The sequence below is a fragment of the Rhipicephalus sanguineus genome, chromosome 9 (assembly GCF_013339695.2).
Source record: "Rhipicephalus sanguineus isolate Rsan-2018 chromosome 9, BIME_Rsan_1.4, whole genome shotgun sequence".
Lineage (NCBI taxonomy): Eukaryota > Metazoa > Arthropoda > Arachnida > Ixodida > Ixodidae > Rhipicephalus > Rhipicephalus sanguineus.
The window spans coordinates 80511464-80530564 of NC_051184.2; the positions used below are offsets into that span (position 1 = coordinate 80511464).

The following is a 19101-nucleotide window of genomic DNA, read 5'->3' on the forward strand; positions in this document are numbered from 1 at the left end:
TATGCGCGCGTGTATATACACACATGCAAAACTGAAATTTATGGTGACGACTAAAACTGCGCTAAAAACACAAAGACGAGGAAAACACGCGAGTGCTGTTTTCCTCGTTTCTGTCTTTGTGTTTTTAGCGCAGTTTTAGTCGTCATTATGAATTTAAACCAACTAGCCCGACTTGGTGCTCTACTGAAATTTATGGGGGAGGAGGTGACCCCCTCCCCGGCTATGCCAGTGGTTCATTCACTGTGCGTACGATCGTCTTTCGTTGTCATCACATGCGACGCGTGCTTACGCTTGCCTGAAATGCGCGCAGCAACAGGGCTGTAATCTAGGACACTTGGGATATATTTTTTTGTTCTCTTGCGGTACGCGATGTCAAGAGCGACGGAAGGTCATCGCGAAAGGCGCGGCCTCTGTCGCTGGCGCTTTGCCCAACGGCGGGTGCAGCGCCTCGAGTTGGCTCTGACAATTAAGAAGGCCGCGGTTGTGACCGAAAGTGCGACACCCTTTGCCAACACCAAACATGTGCGCTGTGCCAGCATGGCTCTCGTTGCGCAAGTCCCTTCACAAAACTCGTATCCGTGCAGTACATACACGTACCCAATCACTTGTCCCCATGCGCACAGCTTTCCATTGATGAAGGGGGTGGGTAGTTTTCACAGAAGCGCCCCCCCTCCCCCTCGCTCTTCCGACGCCCTCCTACGAGAACTCGGTGCAAAGACCGCAGTGTTATGGAAGGGGGAATAAGGGAGGACAACACTCCTCCCCCCCCTCCCCCCCGATGCATCCGCCGTAGTGATCTAGTGTTCATGGTGCTGGACTGCCAACCCGAAGGTCGCGGGATCGAATCCCGGCCGCGGCGGCCGCATTTCGGTGGAGGCGAAATGCTTAAAGAACCCCAGGTGGTCGAAATTTCCGGAGCCCTCCACTACGGCGCCTTCGTAATCATGTTTTGGTTTTAGGACGTAAAACCCCAACAATTCGTGTTATTATATTAACGATAATGGCGGCCCGAAGATCTCGCGTTCCAAGAACTGTTTACTTCCCACCTTCACCTCCGAAAATCCGGGGGCCAAAGGCAGGCCGTTGCGAGAAGCCCTTCATCGCCCCATTTTCATATTTGCATTCTTTGTGAAGCTTGGCCTAACTGCCCCCCCCCCCACACACACACGCACACACACACACTTTATCTAACAGAGAACCCTAAGCACGCCATGTGCATGTGTCATAGCCGGCAACTGAATCATTGCACCACAATGGCGACTTCGAGTTGTCCCCCGAGTGGGGGACTCCGAATTAATTTTGATTACGTGGGTTCTTCAACGCGTCCCAGATTTAAGTATACTAGTGGTTTTACATTTCGCCCCCCCTCGAAATGCGGCCGCCGTGGCCGGAAATCGGACCCGTGTCCTCGAGCTTCGGCGGCTTGTGTCGCAGTACCTCTCGCTCTCCACGATCGTCTGTGGGTGTTCTGTAAAGCTAGCTTCTCCGCAGACGTAGTTCGAGTGAGGAGAAGCCCACTCCAGTGATTTCCCCAGTCTTGGTTGCGGGCTTCTACGAATTGTTCCGTAGGAATGGACTGTGTTCTCGAGCAGTTTTCGAGTTCGCCTGAAAACAGGGCTAAAACTGAAAAGGTCTGGTCAGGTAAAGTACGACAGAAAAAAATATCATATAAAGCTATAATGAATATGAAGTATACAGCTGCGTTAGTCTGGGGGGGGGGGGGGGGGGGGGTGTACAGTTTGTGTGTTTGTGTGGAACCTACTGTACTTCGTAATACCAGCTCTAAGCACTGTATTAATGTTGGTCATGTGCTCTTATAACAATGTAATAAATTAAAATAAAAAAGTCGGTTTCGCCGCAATGGCGATGGAATGGATGCCGAAGCAACAACTTGGAATGTTACTTGTATGCGTGCTATTACAGTGAACCTATGTATTTTGAACAAATAATAAACTGAAACTGAAGGAAGGCTAGCAGCTCACTATTTTAGGAAACACGGCTGCTGCAGCGAGCGAAGGGACCTTTGTAGCTGTCTATTGCTTCGACGCAAGCATTGCAATGAGAGCAAAACACATACAAAGATGATATCAGCCGTCTGCTGATCCCCTCTAAAGATACGCGCGCGACAGCTAGCGATCACGCCCGGTTAGTCATAGTACGCGTTTCTTCTGTGCCACCCCCCCCCCTCTACCTCTCTCTCTTTGGCACCCCTGCATGCGCCTTTCGCGCGATGGATACAGCCGGCTCGTTTCATCTGTGCTTGAGCCGCGTTCGTCGGCAGTCGTAACAGCGCCATAATTAAGTGTTTCACCATTGCTGCTGTTAGTGGCATGTCATGTGGAAGCATGTCGGCAAATGTGCCAGTGTCTCTATTGAAGTGGTCATCCTTAATAATGCGTAGCACACTGTCAGTTAATACAAGTTGAGCATGGAGGGTGTATTGAATTCACGCTAAAACCTAGTTTGATGTTGTTGCTTTTTAATTCAATAATTACAACTGGCAAATAAAAAAAAGACCGTGTTCACCTATGTGCATACACGTAGGGCCTATATAGGCCTTTTCATCGGAGTGGGGCATGGGAGTGCAAAGGCTGACATCGCTGCCTCATCAGTGCATTTTTGGGGTGGTCACGCGTGGTTACCGCAGCGGGATTATGGTGGCTCTCAAAAAGACTTCGTTGAAAAGGTGTATAAAGGCGATAGATTCTGTGTCCCGCGTGGTGCGTATCGCGCAGCGCCATCTTGTCTACAAGACGCGCACAACTCGGCCTTGCAGGTTGCCCACATCGTGGTCGGTCAGCACTCGCTCTTCTCCACGCCGGCCGTGTCGTGCATTATCCGCAAGCGCAAGGCCCTGGGAGGCTTCATCCTGACCGCCAGCCACAACCCCGGAGGCATCCACGCGGACTTCGGCATCAAGTACAACATCCACAACGGCGGTAAATATACGCATCCCTTCGTTATGACGCGAGGGCGTTCAGGTTTATACACTGACAGGAAAAGAGAGAGAAGGAGCACTTCCTTTTGGGACTGTTACACGGTTGTACAAAAGCTGACGTCACGGCCTCGGCAGTGCATTTTTGGGGGTCAAGCATGATAACAGCCCAGAGAGGATTATGGCGACGTGCAGGGAGCCTTCGTTGGCAAGGTGCTATGCATTTTTTATGGTGCGAGCATTGAGTGACACTCAAGTTCCTTTAACAGTACTTCAGCTTAACCTATCCCGTTTTAGTAAAAAAATCCACGTAAAATGGAACCCTATAAAAAGGGTGGCTAGTTAAGGTTCATGATAGATATGATCAGTGCATAAGTTCGAAATGGTTTCAGACATAGTCGATTGTCAGGAATAATTAGCAGAAAAACAAACCAGCGGGGCTGCCATTTTCTTAGCAAAGTACCTGTATAGTCCAGAATTTCCAGCGTTTGTTGGCGGCCGCCATGTTTGGCCAACCGAGGCGCCTCGGTGCGAGCATTTGCTTGGGGGCTGCTGAAACGCACTGGCGCACCATACGGTGCACCACGTTTGTGGTTCTCAGTGGCGGGCGATGGCAGATTCGCAAGCGCTGCAGCCGCTCAGCTCAGTCTTCTCTGAATGTCGGAACGTGCATCTTCTTTCATGCGACTATATTTTCGAACAGTGGAATTGTGCCAGGGAGCTTGTCAAACATCGTGAGAACGTTCAGCAACACCGTCACGAAGGTTTGAACAGTTGCAACACCGTTCAGTTTTGTAGCGTTAGCTACAGTGGCCGGGCTTGAGCAGTTTCGCGTGACCGCCCGAGAGCCGTGCTGCGCATGCGCGAGGAGAAGTGACGTCACACGGCGCACCGGAGCCGCCGCCGCCGCGCGCGCCTCGCTGATCTGCGCATTCCAGAGGAGTGACGTCATAGCCCCCCGGCATCGGGCTGGGCGCTGCCCGGTCCCAACGCCGGCGCTGCTCCGGGCGTTGGGGCCGTAGAGACGGCAGCGTGTTACTACACTGACCACCGGTCCGTCTTTGTGGCAATAGAGAAATTGCGTTGAGAAAAAAATATACATGTGTCATATCACATAATGGGTACACCATGTGTGTGTCATGGAAGCAGCAGTAAGCATGATAATCAAGCTAATCCTAGACAACCAAGAGAGCTAAGAATAATCAGCTGAACCTTTTCATTTTTTTTTCTTTTAGAAATGTATCATATCAAGAAACTTTTTAAAGTTACGCATTTGCGTATGCTGATGGCCAGATGAAGTCTAGTAAGCTGTATCTTCCTTTTTTTCTAAAAGGCAGCAGCGACAGATATGAAAAAATTACACCATCTCTCGCTAAAGGGAACCATGTGTGGATGCAAAGCAGCGGGGAGATGGTTCGCTTGAGCGGGAGATGGTGTAATTTTTTTCAGGAGCTGGCTTGCCAGGTTCTTAAACGCGAAGAGGAACACTACGCGCGTCCTGCCTTCCCTCTAGCCTGGCCGTTAATTCTCACAGGGCGAGCGGGGAACGCGGTCGTCAGGCGCGCATGCGCTGGCGCTCATCGCGGCTTTGCGCAGGAGAGAATGAGGCGCGCGAGAGAGGGGAGCGTAGGAGGGCGCTCATCGCGGCGTTGCACAGGAGCGAATGAGGCGCGCGAGAGGGGGGTGGAGCGTAGCAGAGTAGAAGAGAGAGAGTAGGCGCATGCGCAGTGGAGCGCGGACGCCACCGCCGGACACAGACCCGAGCAAAAGCTGCTTCGCATCTAAAATCTGGCCTAGCAGGCGGCGCCTGGTGTCGAGAGTAGCGGCGCGACTGACACTCGCGCTACGAGGTCAGAGCGACTTAAAGTAGTAGCCTAAACCCGACTGTCAGCTATAGCAAGGTCAATCTTTTGTACTATGAGGTGAAGCATCCCGGATTTACACAGGGGCAAATGTCTGATAGGTCGTAACATGAATAACATGACATACGCTCGTCAGTTGCGTCACGATTAACGATGTGGGTGTGCCTATGGTGGGTATCATTGCGCAGTTGGGTGAACAGACGGTATGCGCAACGATTCCCACCGTAATGCACCAACTCGCCCAGGAAGTAGTTCTAAAAGATACGGGTATGCGGGTATGAGCCAGGGACTTGCGCATATGAGCCCAAAGAAAACTGAAGGGAAAAATAGAAAAACACATTAAAGCAGAAGATAACAAATAAAATAAAAATGAATAAACTGGGGCAGCTACACACTAGCGCTGCAAAGACCTAGGCCCTTCTCCTCACCCTCACTACATTTTCCCTCCCCCTTGCTATACTATACTATACATGACTATGCCATGCTTTCTCTCCTTCCTTTTCCGAGCCTTTTCCGATACACTTCCTTTTCCGAGCCTTCTTGGTTTACTGTATAATGCATGGAGCTGCTTGACACATACTTCTCTTTCCCACCCCTTGCTATGCTATACTGTACATCATTATGCTGTGGTTTAACCTCTTACCTCCTCCTTTTTTTCATCTGCACCCTATTATCACTCCTCAGCCTCGCTTCCCTTTCCCATCCCCTTGCTATAGACGAATTCCACCGGACATACGTCACGAAAATGCGGTGGTGCTGTCGTCGGCCGTTTAGTTTCGCGCGGTAGGCAAAAGCCGCTGTGCCTGCCGCAGTTGCTGCCGTGTTTTCGCTAGTGCGTGCGCTGTTTGTCGTAGTGTAACGAAGAAAAAACGGTGTGCCGATGAGCTGCGTTGCGGCTAGTTACGCAGGAATGCACAACAGAGGCGGATAACCTTCTGTCCACTTTATTTTTTTTTTTAACGAGGCAAGAAATTGGCTGCAGCTGTTAAACACGAGAACTTGTCTGCGATGCCGGCTAATAGGTTATGTGACAAAATATGAGCGGTTTGTGGGGCTCGTTTTACCTAACGAAAACGATTAGCTTTGTCAAAAGTGTATTGTCCCACACAGCATTTCTTGGCATAGCCTTGTGTGGAGCCATTGGAAGCATGTTTACTTACTTAAGCGGTGTGGTAGCTTTGTAATATGCGGAGAATTCATCAAGATTGAACGATGTGGAAGTCAGAGGGGTCAAAAGGATTTTGTAGTATTCGCGTGAATTAAATGTGTGGCTCGGTTCATTAATGCAGCAGCGATCGAAAGCACAACTTCGGCTTCACTTTTCCAAATTATGTGCGTCTGCGATGACACACGCAACACATATGCATTGGACACGGCTGTTCTGGGCTGCGATACACATTAAGACATTTTTCCTTGTCTGTCATACTCCACAGGCGAACTGCAAGCGTGAAATGTTCCGAGTCTGTTTACGGGCTGTAGGCCTTCGCGGTCTCGACTTCAGCGTCCGGGTAGAGCCGCGACACGCGGTTGGCGAACCTGACAGATATGTAGCAGCCCCACATGTAGTAATTGTTTAATACTCATCTTGAGAAGCTTTTTGCGCAAACTAGGACAGGGACACAGTGCTGGTGTTGTTCCCTCCCACTGTGTCCCTGTCCTAGTTTGCGCAAAAGGCTTCTCAAGATGAATATGTACCAACTAGCTCGACTTTCAGTCTTACTTCAATTGTTTAATACGTTGTCGCAGCTGCATCGCCGATTAAAGTATCACCGAGATCGCCCTTAACGTTTGTATGAGTAACTAACACGGCAAATTTGTTTGTGCGAGGAATTACCGTAACGATTATTGACCTGTTCGTGATATGTTACTCCGCGCATTTCCATACACCAGCAAAGCGCGTCTTGCGGGGCTAAGAGGTCCGTTTTTGCATTAGTTAATTAAAATGTACAAGTGTGACCTAGACTACAGCAACGTCGATGGCATTTTGCGAATCAGTCACATTCGTGGCGTCAAGATACCTGATGTTATGGTGAGGTCATCAGAGGCAGAATTGCACGTCAACATAGTTTTTATATATTCATTTCAGAGTCCTTGTTGGAGCCACGAAAACTTCCTCTGTCGCGGCCGCCCGGCCGTCCCGTGTAAACACGCGGGAGGCGCCCCGACGCGCGGTGCTCGGAGGCAGCTTTGCAGCTGCTGTGCCAGTTGTCACGTGATCATAGAGGGCGGTAGCGAGCTTTGGGCTGGGCAGAGCCTACGCGCCGCGACGTCGCTACAAGCGCCTCAGTATGTCGACGGCGCCTACCGCTGTTTACAAACATGGAGTAGGTCTATACTGTACTGTACAAGGCTATGCTATGCTTTACCCTCTCCTCCTATCTCACCCTTGCATCGCTCCTCCTCATCCTCATTTACCTTTCCCACCTCCTTGGTATTATACTATGCATGGCTATACTATGCCAGGAGCTGCTTGGCACATACTTCTCTTTCCCACCCCTTGCTATGCTGTACTGCGCATGGTTATGCTGCTATGGTTTGCCCTCTCACCTGCTCCTTTTCCTTCTCCGCACCCCATCATGAGTCCTCCTCATCCTCGCTTTCCCTTCCCATTCCCTTTGGCAAACTGTACTTTACAAGGCTATGCTATGCTTTACCCTCTCCTTCCTCCTCGCCTTCACATCGCTCCTCCTCATCCTCACTACCCTTTCCCACCCCCTTTGCTATACTGTACTATGCATGGCTATCTTATGCTAGGAGCTGTGTGGCACATACCCGCTTTGTGTTGCATGCCCGCCCAGTTTTGTGCAGACAGTCCCGGTGTTTTGCCAAGCTTAAACAGCTCTGCTGTTAAAACAAAGAAAACGAGCATGTGTGTCTCATAAACGCATTCTGTGCGTGCAGCACACAAGGTGCTCAAGTTGAACATTAGGGTCGCCTCGAATTTTTTAAAAATCAACAGTATTCTATGTCTGAAAGTATTAAGTATTTAGGGTTATTTTCAATTAAGCATTGTGAGGGGCCCTTTAATAACAAAAGTGATACACACTGTTGCTTCGGTACAGACAACCTTTAAAAAAATGTTGTCCAATCCATGCCGTGCCAAGAGAAGCGGTGGTATCGCCTGACCCAATAGAATGCATTCTAAAAAGACAGGGCGTGCAAACACGGACACAAGAAAGAAGTCAGGACACCACAAACGCCGACTAACAACTGAAGATACGCACAACGGCTGAAAAGAAAGAAGGCACGAAAACTTATCTGCGCATGCCCATGCAACATGCGAACCTATCAATCCGGCACGCGTGGCGGTCTACGTGAAAGATAACTGTTAAGGCATTTGATACTTACCAACTGAATACTTACCAACTAGCTCAGCTCTCTGTTATTCTAAGCCAATAGAATGATGAGTCGCAGCCTAACGACTGAACAATGTGCTTCATGAAATTATTGGCAGCGAGATATTTAAATGCACTGTACCAAAGCTTGATTTCTTTTTCATGTGGAAGTGTAGTCACATCGCTCCATGCTTCGTATGCGGCATTTACCGTTTCCCAGCAGCTGCAGCTAATGCAACCACAGCCGCTCGATGAAAAACACATGGTGCGGCCTGCCGTGTCGCTCCGCAGGCAATGGGCGAGAACGGGGAAGCGGAATTGAGAGTTGTCACCGCATTTCGCTAGGAGGGCGCCAGTAGTAGGGGAGGGCTCCACGCGACGCGCGGGCGGGAAGGAGCGCGCGTTCAGCGGGTTGGTCGAGGTAGTGGTTGTTTTTCTCCACATGAATCGCTCACACTGAGTGTCACTCAAGACAGTTTGCGCATGTGTGATTCTTATAGGTTAGGCAAAATGCCGCGTAACTGTTGTGTGCCGTTGTGTTCCACGAATGCATCGAAGGACCCGCAAATACGCTACCACGAGTTTCCCAGTAACGCTGGCAGCATGGCTGCGAAACATTTCTCGTGAAGGACCCGGCGGGAAGGGAACAGTATAGTAGCCTAATGACAGGTCCCTGGTGTGCGCCTTGCATTTTACGGAGCAGGACTACAAGAAGACCGAGAAGTTGAGGATACTTTTGCCAACAGCTGTGCCGACAGTGTTCTCCGGTTATCCAAGCTACATGAGCACGAGGAGCACGCCTGCTTCGAGGAAGAAGCGGCCACGCTCCGAAATAGAAGCCGATAATGCGCAGTCGCGTGCGGAGTGCTCGGGCAATGCTGCTTCAAAATAGCCGTTTTGTAAAACGGCTCGTCAAGTGACAGCACTGAAGCCACGACGCCCAACAACTTTGAACTAGGGAATGAAACGTGTGTGCAAATGGCATCATTTTCAGATGCATCATGTCAAACTACATTCGACCTTGTTAAACTGACAGAAGCTAAAAAAAATCGCGCTGCTTCCAAGCGAAGATCACTCGTATGAAGGAGCACTGCAGGCCCTTCAAGAAAAAGTGGATGAGGCTGAGGAGCGCACACAGTTTTACGAAAATAACACGGACATCGCCTGTTTTATGAAGGTGCTCAATGGTGCTGCGCAAGGTGGCAAGACTGCCGAGTTCGTTAGAAACCAAGTTCGCAGTTTCTTGATGAAGCCCCACTACAGTGACGTCATTCTAAGGGAATGTGTAATTTCGAAGGCATGCTTCAACAAAAGTTATGAGTATGCAAGGTCCAGAAATATCTTTCAGCTCCCTTGTTGCTGATCGCTCCAGAAATATGTAGGCCACTTAACAGGTGGAATCGGCGTCACTTCGTTGATAAAGGAGCGGCTGTGCGTCGAATTCAAGGGTCTCACTGTAGAGCAAGAAACGTTCTGCTCCCTGATTGTTGACGAGATGGCCATACAGCAGAGGGTCATATACAACCGACAAGTCGGCAAACTTTTTGGTTTCGTTGACCGTGGTGAAGAAGAGCACTCGACAGCGGTACCCCAAGTGGCAAACCGATTACTATGTTTTGTAATAAGAGGCTTGTCAAGATCATATATTATTCCTGTTGGATATCTTCTCACGAGATGTCTGAAAGGTGACCAGCTGTTCTCTATTGCCATGGAAGTGCTGAAAGTGGACTTGCGGGGCGGACAACCACGCCATGGAAGTCTGCAAAGTTTTCATCAGAAAGCTCTTACGAACGCTTCTTGCCAACTGGGCAGGAAATGTTAATATGTCTGTTGAGTGTCTCGTACGCTTGGCGCAAAAACCTCTAGCCAGGAAAGTGCTGCGCCTGTGATTCCAATAACACAGTGATCCTTTTTTCACGCACGTGCAATAAAGCAATTATGACTCCGCTGATGTTCACAATGCTTTTGTTTCTAAGGTGTTAGCAACAGTCATTCCGGAAATACAACCGCACCTGTCAGTGAGCGACTCTCCTGTTGATAAAATAACTGTAGCACAAACATACATCATCGAGGGTGAACAGTGGAACGGCAACAAAAGAGAAAGCATGACGCGAAAAATTGCAACTCGCACAAGCAACCACTTCAGATAAAACTAACACTTGCTATATTTAGGTTGAAGTATCGCCGGCGCACATTCGGTAGGACGATTACCAATATAGTTAACGCTATAGCAAGTTTATTGTAACCATTTAAAAACTAACAAGCGTATAGCAGCTGCGCTGTCAAGCCACGATCCGCCGCAAGAATTCCGGCGCTCTCGCTTTCGGTCTCCCCAGAGGCTCCCCCACTGGTGGTGCCGCGGCGGCAGCCAGGAGCACTAGGCGCCCGACGCAGTATTCGCTCCACGCAGCAGGCCGCACCGTGTTTTTCATCGAGCGGCCGTGATGCAACTAACCTTTACCGGGGAACACATATGCAGCGAACACTGCGTGCTTTGCACTGTTCAAATGCACCGTAGCGTCTGCCATGTGATTTTGACAGTTTGGTGATTTTGCTTTATTGAAACAATGCCGCTGGCGTGTCTTTCATGCATTGCTCCTATGATGAACACATGCGACGAATGCCACTTTTCGCTTTCGCTCTAAAGGAGCAGTGACACAAAGGTCTTGCATCTCTTTTTTGATGTTGTTGTTGTTGTAATAAGTAGCTTATATCAATCATAGCTGGCAAGCCTCATTTGCTCGAGCAAGTGATGGTTAATTATTTGGAGACTTTTCTTTAAAGGGACACTAAAGGCAAATAAAAAATTTTCAGAGTGAAAGGTCAAGGTTTGCCAACGTCTAAAATGTCAATACGTATTATCAATAGCAGCGTTCTAGTAATCGAGAAATTGAGGTAAATGTAGGACACTACATGTGCCACCAGTGGGACGCTTTGGAACGAGCCCTAGTACAAATTATCACTAATATTCAAGCTACCTATGATAAAAAAAGAACATTCCGAGCGTTGCAAGACGTAATAAAATGCTGCTTGTGCGTTTTTGTTTCATTCGTGGAAAAAAAGAACTTGACGTTACTGTGGAGAACGGCTTGTTTCGTTATCGCGTACTGCTGCGTGTGCCTTGCACGCTCATGAAAGTCACTCTAACGGAAAGTTCGACAAGATGCCGTGTCCGTGTGATGTGTAATGTGCCTTTCAGAGCACAAACCACAGCATCGGCTGCCGGGCAGTAAAAGCGGGCAACGTTGGGCAAGGCAAATGCTACATCAGGCCTATTCAGGCGTGCGATTTGAAGTGCACTAGCGCTCTGCAGACCACTAAAACGTGATTTTCATTCAAAATAAGCATTTCCTTGGCATGAAACAAGCACTACGAGGTTTCAGGAATGCTATTTCTACAATCAACGTAGACTTAACATTTGCCTTTAGTGTCTTAGAAAGATGTCAGGACACCACAAACGCCCTTTAGTATCCCTTTAAAGCGCCCAGTTTCAGTTTCAGAGAGCGCTGAGGGAGGTGGGACCCGGCTTGGTTTGTTTGTAAACGCAGCCATGGGAATGCACAAAACAATGACGCACTCGTTGTGCACGGCATCTCGTGCACATGAGCATCACGTTAACTGTGGCAGGCGCACGCAAGGATCATGGCAGCTGACAAAAACGTGTGTTGTGGTTGTCGGTTGTTTACATGGAGGAAGGAAAAAGTCTGGAGGGAGCATTTTGCAGTGCAGTTGAAGCATACTGTGTCGGCCCAATGCATGATCAAAACGTCGGAGCGCACGGTAGGTTTTAGTACTCTCGGTAAAGTTCCGTTTTGAACCTCCTTCGTTAGGCAGCCAAACTGCACCGAACAAGCGCGTGTTTATTAAATGCTACCGGGCACCAAACCCCAACAGCAAACTTCATTTCTTTCATGATCTTGACACAAGGACGCTGCTGGCTTCACAGAGCGTTCGCTCATCAATGCCGGCTGTCTGACGTAAACGTTCCCTCACAAGTCTTTCTTCCTCCATGGTTTTATGTTCAAACCAAGGTGGTGTCGATGTCACGAGGTGGTCGGTCTCACGTGCAGTTGCGCTGCACACTCTTTTAAAATGGATTTTAACCATCAATATTTTGTAGATGTGTCTGTGTGTGTCCGCACAAATCTGTCTTGCTGGTTATCTCTAGACCAAAATTTAGTGTCAGTACTCCTTTAAAGGGACACTAAAGTGAAACATTTAATCAGTTTAAATTGATAAATCGCACTCTGAAAACAGTTGTGTAGTTTTTCACCATCCTATGTTCATTAAAGGGGCCCTGCAACACTTTTTCAACGTAGTCAGTAAACGCTGCCGATCGGTAGTCGAGGCTCCTGAGAACACGCGAGCCTAACATTATAGCACAACACGCAACCTAGGATTTACAATTCTCAAAGTGAACTAGAAATCGTTCCCTCTACTCTCTACAAATGATGTCGTATACCCAAGTTCACTGCCATTGGCTGCTTTGAGCATCGCAAGCCGCATAGTTTCCGTGACCACTGTAAGAGGCCGCCACTTTCCCATGCACGTGCTCGCGATCACATTGAAAGTAAGCCGCGCGTTTGAAGAAAAAAGTGCTTAAGGCTACGACGTGCGCGTGACGTATCTTCTTTCCCCTGTGTCATCCCTCCCTGCTTAGCTTCCAGCTAAGGGACGAGATAGGGACGAGAAAAGAGCGCAAGCAATTACAGCGTGCAACAAATCTCTTTAACTCCGCTCGTACTCGACAAATTCTAAAAATTTTTGCGGCAGTCGATTCGTGAGGCAATAAACTTCTTTAATGAAGCCATTTGATGGTTACGTTGAAAAGTTTTGCAGGGCCCCTTTAATAGAGGAGAAAATCAAGGTCAAAGTTTCGTTTTTAAATTTGAGGCCGAAATATTCGCACGTGACGTCGCGGATTTCAAAGCCTACTTTTTTTATTTTGGTGACATTGGCTGAACAAAATTTTCTGAAACTTAGTATTTGAAGTCTCTGGCCTCCTCGGAGGGCAGTGTACCTAATTTTTACTGATTAGGAACTACATATGACCTACAGTAAATGTCGTCAAAATCTATGTCACAGTGTTTGGTGCAGGAATTTCAAGGTGGTGTTGCCACCCGCATTTTTTCTTTCGTGCATTTTCTCGCTTGCCAAACGTCTCTTCGTGGTACGAGTGGTGTTTTCGACTTCGTGCACTTGTAATTTACTAGCACGCGAAAAGTCGCTTTTCTTTTTAGTGTCCCTTTAATGCGTGGAATGGTTTTACGTCAACGGACACGAACAAATCCCGGGTTCAGAGTCGCTGTAGAAGACCTTCTACCCTTGATGCTTTGCAGGTCCAGCTCCCGAGTCTGTGACGGAACCCATCTACAAGGTGTCCCAGAGCATCCGCGAGTACCACTATTGTCCCGACCTGGTGCCCGACCTGAGCAAACTGGGCACACAGACCTTTGACGTCGAGGGCCGTCCTTTCAGCGTTGAAGTCATCGACATAGTCGCCGACTATGTCGAGCTCGTGCAGCAGGTACTTCACCGCGCCACTGCGCATGTGCACGTACTTACCGCACGGGAGCCCTCACTCTTTATAGACACTGGGACGCGGGGATATAACTCAACGGAAATAGGTAAAATCTGGTTGATCCAATTCCACATATGTCTTTGGGGACTGTACATTGAAGTTGTCGTAGTCTACCCTGTGCTGTCGTCGTCATAGTAGTAGTAGTACTAGTAGTCACGCAGGTCACGTGACCAGAGGGAAGAGAATAATTAAATAAAACGAAATGGTGATGCTCGAGATGATGATGGTTGATCACATACACTCACACGCTGACAGCTTTGCTGTACGACGGTTTTCACTGCATTGAACTGACTGTTCTTTTTTTGTTTATTTTTGTATCGTTTCTCGGCCAACGTATCATAGGGGCAAGATATTTTTATGCAGTCAGTGTCATCGCCTTTTCGCCTAAAATTGATTGGGTTGTACGACTGCAGAGTGAGCTTTTACCGCGCGGCAGTTCTAAAAGTCGTACATTCCAGTGTAGCCTCCGCAAATAGCCCCGGCAGTGGTGCGCAGACAAAGGTAGTCGCGGAGGCCACGGTTCAAGATACGAGACTCTTTTCCGCATGCGCTTGGTTGTTTGTCGTTATGGTAGATATTATAATCCAACTGCAAAACCTTCAGCATCTCTATACGTGATTGATCCTCAGGTACATAAACAGCATTCTCGCAGTTTGGATCAGTGAGTGGTGGTGGTGATCAGTGAGCAGTACCGAAGGTACCGAAGATGACGTAGTTTGTTTACATGCCCGCACTTTTACCGCACTCGTGTGGGCGGAGCAAGGCGAAGTTTTCTTTCACGTGTTTTAAAGTTCGTGCTGCAACAACCTTGAAAAAAGTTGACGTCGTTGACAGTAACGTTAGTCCTTGTTAACCATGAAGTTTTACCGCATTTTTAACCCTTTCGGCCCTGGCGGTGTCAATTGACACCATCACAAAACATTTCCCCTAGCCCCTCGGAATTTAAATCAAAACTGCCCATTCTTGGGGGAATACTTCTTCAATGATCCCCACTGCCATTGACACCAAAATGGTGACATGCTTGTGGAGCTGGGGTGCAATCGCGGAACGATGCTATTTCCGATTCTATGCCATATTCTATGCTATTCTTATCATCCACCACTCGCGGCTGGCTGATCGCGTTGATAACGCGGACGGACTGTCGTTCTGACCAATGGCCAAGCGCGAAATGCACGAAAAGCATTGGAATAAAAAATGGAATCGTTCCGCAATAGCACCCCTGAAGCCGCAAAGAAGAAGAAGCTTGACCGAAGTCATGGGTGACGCCGAGGCAGGTCAGCTGAGGCGGGTGAGCGCCATTTTCGGATCGACGTACCGAAGCCCTTTCGATTAGTATCACGCTGAAAAAGGAGATGTGGTTCACATTTTGTGTACTCTAGTGAATAGCCGGAAAAAATATGCTATTTTTCTCATTTCACAACCGCTGAGCCCTGATGACCTAATTTGATGTCATGTCCGTAAATCCATTAATACTTGCACCACTGGCTCAATTTTTCGTTTGTGGTCTTCTGAGGTCCTAACTATTAGGAAAACACGCAGAAAAAAAGTCCCCGAGCAAAATAAAAAATCCAGGGCTGAAAGGGTTAATCCATTTCAGCTTTCCTTTACGTACATCGCAATAACATACCTGTGGCTGCGCAGCTGTTCGACTTCGACGCGATCCGCAAGCTAATCAAGGGCCACGCCGGGTGTCCCCCTTTCCGCGTGCTCATCAACAGCATGCATGGTGTGACGGGGCCGTACTGCCGACGCATCTTCTCTGAGCTGCTGGGCGTGCCCATCGAGAACATCCGCAACAGCGAGCCTAGTGTCGACTTCGGCGGCAAGCACCCGGATCCGAACCTGACCTACGGCAAGGAAACGGTGGATGAGATGAAGAATGGGCCTTTTGACTTCGCCGCCTGCTTCGACGGCGATGGGGTACGTAGGCTTCCTCCTCTATCTCTTTATAGCTCGCCCACCGTGATCCCCTTCCCGTGCACACGCGGAATCACGGAAGCCATTCTTTCTAACAGATCACTTCTGTGGAAGTCTACAATGTGTGGTGAGGTTCACGAAAGACCTTAAATCGCTGTCCACTCAATCGAAGCACCGAGCTACTAAAGAAACCCATATGTGAAGGAAGTTTCGGTTGAAGATGTAAAAATTGTTCAGTCTGGGGATTTAACTGCCCCAACAGCAAACCAGCTTTGTTCAGATGGTAGAGCGACGGCCCCGGAGGCGCTGGTCCCGAATATGAATTCAGGAGCAGTATGAAGTTTCCTTCATCTGAGAAGCTTTCACCCCTATAAGATACCTTTTACAGCTTGGTCTTACAAAATGGTGAATGGCACTTTTGCAGCGAAGCTGTTTTTGTGGACCCTGTGCTGTCGGCATCGTTGGTGTGGTCACGCTAAAAAGGTCACGTGACCAGGGTGGAGACAAGGGTGTCTAATGAGTGCAGAGGGAAAGGGGTCACGCGATGCCTACTTAAGGCGTAGGATTTGAACAGTGGACTGAGAGGGGCACTGTTACCCCTGCAATGGCAGAAGGTAGACTTGGGGTGACAGGAAAAGATTTAGCAGGAGGAGAGAAGAGTTTAGGGTAGGGACGTGTCTAGGTTCCATTAAGGAACCTGCAGCTCCATGAAAATACCACGCAACCACATATCCTGGTGGCTAACTGAGGCTGGGTGACTCTGTGGAGTCCACAACCCTTAATTGAACAGCGCGATGTTCTGACGTAGGCATGCATTGTGCCTGCCGCAGGACCGCAACATGATCCTCGGCGCCCATGCCTTCTTCGTGACTCCCTCCGACTCGCTTGCCGTGATAGCAGACAACATGCACGTCATCCCGTACTTCCAAGCGACTGGCATCCGGGGACTGGCCCGCAGCATGCCCACCGCGGGCGCTGTTGACCGTGTGGCCGCGGCCAAGGGACTGCCCATTTACGAGACGCCCACTGGATGGAAGTTCTTCGGCAACCTCATGGATGCCGGACGACTGTCACTCTGCGGAGAGGAGAGCTTCGGCACTGGCTCCGACCACGTCCGGTAAGCGGATGGCCCCGTTGCAGATATTAAGGCGAAAGCCTTAGATGCCCCATCAAGCGCAAAATTTGACCACTGGCGTCCAACGGAGTCGGGGACGAGTGATGCAAAAGATCATCACGTGATGACAGTCGCCATACGACGTCGCAGTGTCACAGATCACCAAAATTTGTGATGTCATCATGACGTCACGTGACGTAATGTCACATCGTAGCTTGGTCAAAGGTGGTCCGATCAAGCAGGCAACGCAAAACCAGCTGAGGTGCCTCCGATCTTGGAGGCAGTGCAGAACCACGTTAGGTGCAGAAAGCTTTCAAAGGGTGGCAGGGCAGTATCAATACATCGACAGAGAGGAAAAAGATGGCCTTCACGTCGTCTTAAGTGAATGCATAAGTGAGCATGTGAGTTTACTGACTTTACGTGATTGCGTCTATAATATTTACTGCTATCCCTTTTTTAAGGGGTGCATGGCACTTTGAAAAATTTTGAATTCCTTGATCGATTTTGTCGAGACTTGCTGAGTTTATGTATATTTGTGTGATTTCAAATATGCTATTATTTTTCTAGTATAATGTATAGTTTTTAAAGTAGAAAATATTTCATGTGCTTTTGGGCAGCAATATTTTTCTTTGGAGTTTCAAAGCAAATCAGTATATTAAAATAATCTGGGATCAAAACTGTGTGTAGTCAGCAAAAATGGATGTTCTAAACCGATTTAAACAAAAGTTATGGTATTGTCAAACATTTGTGAGTGATATTTCAGCTTGACATTGACTCGCGTACCTCGCTCGTGTATGTTCAACATTACCATAATCTTCAAATGGGTTTATTACATCCATTTTTGTTTCACTGCAGGTAGTTTTGATTCCAGATTGTTGCATTTTGATTTACTTTGTGACTCTCAGTTTTGAAAAAATCAATGTTATATTTCTATATTGTATTGTTACCTATACGTTCCACCTGTGGCAAGTCCATTTCTATCAACCCCTTCCCTGTTTTTATTTCCCCGTGTTTACTGGCGCCATTGGTACGTGATGTTCATCATGGAGGAATAAAAAGATCTATAGGGGGAGCGTCCGGTTGAAGTCTAGTCATAAAAGATATAAGGGAGAAAATAGGCCCCGCTCACGTGATAGGCAAGCGCTACGATTGGTCGCTGCGGGCACTGCAAGGGCCTAATCTTACCCAGGAGGCACCATGAACTGGTCGGGAGGTGTGGCATCAGAGAAGGTTGGCTTGGCCAAGGCTATCGAAATCACGTGACGCTCCCTCCTAGTTATTTCCTTCCTCCATGACTGGCACCACAGGTACATGATGATAATGGTAACCTACAAGATGCAAGGCACCGCCTAGGGAATGTTGTACTGAATTAATTTCTCAAAGCGGTTAATTATTTCAGGAGTTTAAGAGATTCAACCGTTGCCATATCACCGGGAGGCAAGGGCCACTGTTGGCACCCTCGACGCTCTCCCTCCTTTGCTTCGGCGAGCTTCCACAAGCGGCGTTCCTTCCTTGCCCTTTGGTCACCAGACCCTAGATAGAGTCTAGCCCTCTCACAGACTCTAGCACTCTCGCATGTACCCACTGGCCTCTAGCTAAGATCAGTGCATGTATCAAATCAAATACCAAGGCCCGAGAGCTTCGTCACGCATTTCTATATCTTAGAGTGCAGTAGCAGAAGTTCCAGTCACCGTCACGTGCGGGGGATTAGTCACATGACCTGACCTGTGCGGAAGCATCACATGCGGTGTCATTGGTACAGCAGCATGATGCTGTTGACTCTGGTTCTGGCAATAGCAGAGAGTCTTAGCAGTGAAGGTAATACCGTACCCTTTACATTACGGTATATTACCGTTCTGTGTTAATTGTACCAATGATCGAAAACATTTTAGCTGAGCGAGTTGCTTAATATGCGTACGGTATGATGCGATCAGATGATTGTAGTTGCTAATACAAGTGTTGCAGTATAATATAGTGAGGTGCTGACCACTATGGTATGGTACGGTTTTCCAAACCTATTGTACAGTGAACCAACGCTGCTAAAAGACCCTAGTTTCACGAGGCTATCGAGTTAAGACTTTCTCGTGTAGGTTCGTATAATAGGGTTCATGTAACCGATATCGAGAAAGGAGACGAGACCATTCGTGCGTACAAGATACCCAACACTCAGTATATTTAAACAACAGGAGTAAAGATAGCAAATGACAGAAAAAGGAACAGTGCATGCAAAAGAGAAAGAAGTTAAAAGACTCGAACAATGCGTAGAAGACATGTTCAGGAGAGAAGACTGTTTCACCGTTCAGTGGGACGCGGAGATTGCAGCGGAGACTATGGGAAGATGCCTGGCCAACGCCAGA

The 19101-nt window shown here is 48.4% G+C and overlaps 1 protein-coding gene across 1 annotated transcript in view; it reads left to right on the top strand.

The window, feature by feature from the left end:
- LOC119405622 (phosphoglucomutase-1) overlaps positions 1-19101 on the top strand; it is a 30599-nt gene that overhangs the window by 4087 nt on the left and 7411 nt on the right. The window contains exons 2-5 of the mRNA XM_037672455.2: positions 2777-2939; positions 13472-13659; positions 15355-15633; positions 16461-16747. Coding sequence (XP_037528383.1) covers positions 2777-2939; positions 13472-13659; positions 15355-15633; positions 16461-16747 — 917 coding nt within the window. The remainder of the gene's footprint in view (positions 1-2776; positions 2940-13471; positions 13660-15354; positions 15634-16460; positions 16748-19101) is intronic.